This window comes from Lolium rigidum, chromosome 3 (assembly GCF_022539505.1).
Source record: "Lolium rigidum isolate FL_2022 chromosome 3, APGP_CSIRO_Lrig_0.1, whole genome shotgun sequence".
NCBI lineage: Eukaryota > Viridiplantae > Streptophyta > Magnoliopsida > Poales > Poaceae > Lolium > Lolium rigidum.
This window is the reverse complement of record NC_061510.1, coordinates 223,624,059-223,627,606: the sequence shown is the minus strand read 5'-3', so window position 1 is coordinate 223,627,606 and position 3,548 is coordinate 223,624,059. Positions and strand designations below refer to the sequence as shown.

General features: G+C 48.0%; 1 protein-coding gene across 1 annotated transcript; it reads right to left on the bottom strand.

Moving 5' to 3' along the window:
* Positions 1 to 496: 496 nt before the first annotated feature.
* LOC124699022 (peroxidase 2-like) lies at positions 497 to 1,692 on the bottom strand. Its single transcript, XM_047231398.1, has 2 exons — positions 1,449 to 1,692; positions 497 to 1,267 (listed from the first exon to the last, which is right to left on the bottom strand). The coding sequence occupies exons 1-2, from the start codon at positions 1,659 to 1,661 to the stop codon at positions 497 to 499; spliced, it is 984 nt and encodes a 327-aa protein (XP_047087354.1). The 5' UTR covers positions 1,662 to 1,692.
* Between the last annotated feature and the right edge of the window lie 1,856 nt (positions 1,693 to 3,548).

Below are 3,548 nucleotides of genomic sequence, written 5' to 3'. Positions count from 1 at the left end.
CTGTTTTGTAAGAGGTCTTTTCTCATCACTTTGTATCGGTTCAACCATGCAACTTTTTTTTTTATAAAGCGAGCCAAAAGCTTATTTCGAAGAGGGAGAAACTTATTCCCGTCTTCCTTGCTTAGTGTAGTATTGTTACGAGGAAAGTGACAATGGAATGATCAGCTCGTTCCCACTTTTCCAGTCGTCCTTGATGTTAAGTTTTCCGATAAATGCAAGATGTTTCTCTTTCAAAACATGTGCATGAAGCAATTTAGTATTACCCATATGCACAGAACATTGATTCGCAATTACAGATGTACATCCGCATACGCAGGAACAATTCCGTAGCTTAGCGAGAAATGAACACATGAATAACCGAAAAAAGAAGCAACAAATGATGAATGCTAAAAACAGAAGTAAAAGAATCACCCAATTACAACATGAACTCGCTTTCAGAAACGATGAAATGACGCCGGTACTTACATGCATGCGCAGCCGTACACTACATCTAGTTCTAGTAGTAGTTGATTGCGCGGCAGTTCTTCCTGATCTGGCCCTGGCCACCGGTCTTGACCTCCACGCCGGCCATCTTCACCATGGACTTGGCGAACCTGCCTTCCCACCACCCGGGAATGTTGGCGTTGTCTGCCACCATCCTGGCCGTCTCCTCCGACGTGAGGAGTGCCGCGTCGGAGGTGAAGAGCACCTTGTGCTCCAGCACGTTCTTGTAGTACTGCCTGTCCAGGTCGTTGGGCGTCACCACGTCCTGCATCACCACCGGGTCGTTGCCGCCGGGGGTCGCGTCGGCGGGGCACTGGCTTCTTAGGAACCAGGCGAGGCCGCCGTTGATGTCGGAGGGGGTATTGAGGCGGTCGGAGACGAAGGAGGAGCAGTGGGAGCGCCCGATGGTGTGCGCGCCGGAGAGGATGACCAGGTCCTCCGCGTCGAGCCCCTTGACGACGAAGCTGTCGACGAGGTCTTTGAGGTTCGACGTGGGCGGGACCAGGAACTTGAGCGGCTCCGAGGCGTTCGAGAAGGTGCCGTCGCGGCGGCCGGACGGCATGTCGAAGCTCACCTTACCCTTGCTCAGGATGCAGGACGCGTCGCGGGCAGCGAAGGCGAGGATGTCGGCGCAGGAGACGACGCCCGGGCATGCCGCCTCCACGGCGTCCTTGATCGCGTCGATCAGCTCGAAGCCGCGCACGGATGGGTCGTTCGGCGGGCTCAGCTTCTCCGGCGTCGGGCTGAACGGGGTCGGGTCCAGGAAGATGGAAGCGTCGCAGCCCTGATGCATCATCATTCATCGACAGTTTAATCAAGTCTGGCTAGTCGATCATGCGTATACTTTTACGTGGTTGCAAAGATGATTTTCTTGCACTAATACCTCTAGTAAAATACTAAAATATCTAAAACCCACATACTCGATCTCTACTAAAGCGAAAAAGCAGTAGCTAATTAGTTAGTACCTCGACGAAGCAGTCATGGAAGAGCATGCGGATCATGGCGGCGCCATTGCCGCGGTTCTGGGAGATGGCATGCTCCATGACGCCCTTGACGACGGCCTCTGCCTGTGGACACTTGTCGTGGTAGAAGCCAATCTCCAGTGGCCAGTAAGGGCTGGCATGGCACCCCACAGCGAGGAGCAACAAGGCAGAAGCTACCAAAGCACTAGCCACCATTTCTGAAGCTTGACTAAGATAGGAAGAGATGTGCAAGTGATCTCGATCGGAGGAGATTGGCTGTTGCAATAGCTCGAGCATGAAGCTGCTTATATAGGCGGGCATTAGAAGACCTAGCCTTCCCAAGAATACATATGTGTGCATATGTTTCAAGTTGCCTTGTGCTGTGCTTCGAATTATCAATGATTTTGTTGGGGTTTTTTGCTTCGTTGTAACGTCACTACACTGGGTAGTTGCCGCCAATCTTCGTTCAATTCGGTCACAGCACAACTCTCGCCCAGTGTCGGCGAAATCTAAGAGGGCGTCGATAATTGACGACATTATACAAAGGAAGTAGTAGCAAACAGTTGTTCACTATCCCTGTTGGATACACCCGCGGTTGACCCTCACTCATATACGAATGGGTCATATCTAAGCTAGAGCTGATTCATGTATCCAGCTCCTTGTTTTGTTCATTTTGTGATCTATAATCCACCAGTTGCAGATGGGGACGCAGCTTTTTCCGGTCGTTGAGAGGTCAGGTTACTTTAAAAACATTTCGTTTGGCGGTTTGCGTGTTTCGTGTTCTTGAAATCCGTTTAGGGTTTCTGGCCAGAGACGAGTTAATGTACTTGGCGTGTGAGACATTTCCTGCGAGGCCACTTGTACAAGAGCACGCGGAATTAAGTAATAAAATAAATCTTTGGTGAAAGGCCGGTTTAAGCTTTAAGCAGGTGAGACGTGCGCTCCAGGAAGTGTCACGAGCAGAGAGCATACACTTTAATTGCGTCGTCTGCTTGACCGTTTCTGTTGACACACTTCTAATTACAAGGAAGGTTTTGAGTTAGCTGATGACGTTAAAGTTAACCTGACTTCCATCCGTTCATATATGAGGGCACTGCTACCCCAATGCATTGACTCCTCAAGCGGCGTGGCTCAAACATTCCGGACATACCGAATGTTTGACACACAAATAAATTGTTTGACAATAATTTAAAATAGAAGTAAAATAAATAACTCATACATTTCAAATTAAATAAAGTTGAACTTCATCATGCGGTGCATCCTTTGAGCCTCTACAGATGCTGCACAAGGTCATTTCGCACTTGCGCATGAGTATCTCTATCCTGGATTGTTGCATGCAAGGTGAGGAAATCAACACAATTCGCAGGCACCAGATGATCAAAAACGGCAAGAGGACCCTAGTGGTCATACAAATGATCATCCATTGCTGAAGTTTGTGGTCACTCTCATGTTGCGCATGATCATGTAAGCATTCATCACCTCACACATGTCTTCTCAGGACCAAGAAAGAGCAGGGTACCAGGCAATACCAGATCGAGCTTGCACACACCAAATATACGTTGGACATCATTCATGCAACTCTCCTGTCGCGAAGCAAGGTGAGACTTCCTCTGACCTAGAGGGTCACTGATTGTCTTCACAAATGTCTTCCATTTTGGATAGATGTCATCGGTTAGGTAGTACCCTTATGGTATATTGGTGGCCATTGATCTCATAGTTGCAAGGTGGAGCATGGATTTCAACAAGTTTACGAAACACAAGAGATGAATGAAGAACGTTGATGTCATTGCAAGAATCCGACAGACTGAAATACGCGTCCCAAATCCAAAGATTATAGTTTGCCACAATTTCAAGTACAACACTACTATATCCATGTTGCTCTTTGTACAAACCTTGACATGCAAATGGACAATTCTTCCATAACCAGTGCTTGCAATAGATGCTTCCTAACATCCTTAGAAATCCTCTTGCTTCATTATATGCCATGATATGGGTTGTCTCTGCTTCATTTGGTCCTATCAAATAGTCTGACCCAACTTTCTCTCCACCGCCATGTAGAACTTGTATGCATTAAATGGCTGTGGACTCAGACATGCGTAGGTG

Coding starts and splice junctions, on each gene's coding strand:
- LOC124699022 (XM_047231398.1), bottom strand. CDS start 1,661: ATGGTGGCTAGTGCTTTGGTAGCTTCTGCCTTGTTGCTCCTCGCTGTG. Junction 1,268..1,448: donor TCCATGACTGCTTCGTCGAG/GTACTAACTAAT, acceptor ATGATGCATCAG/GGCTGCGACGCTTCCATCTT.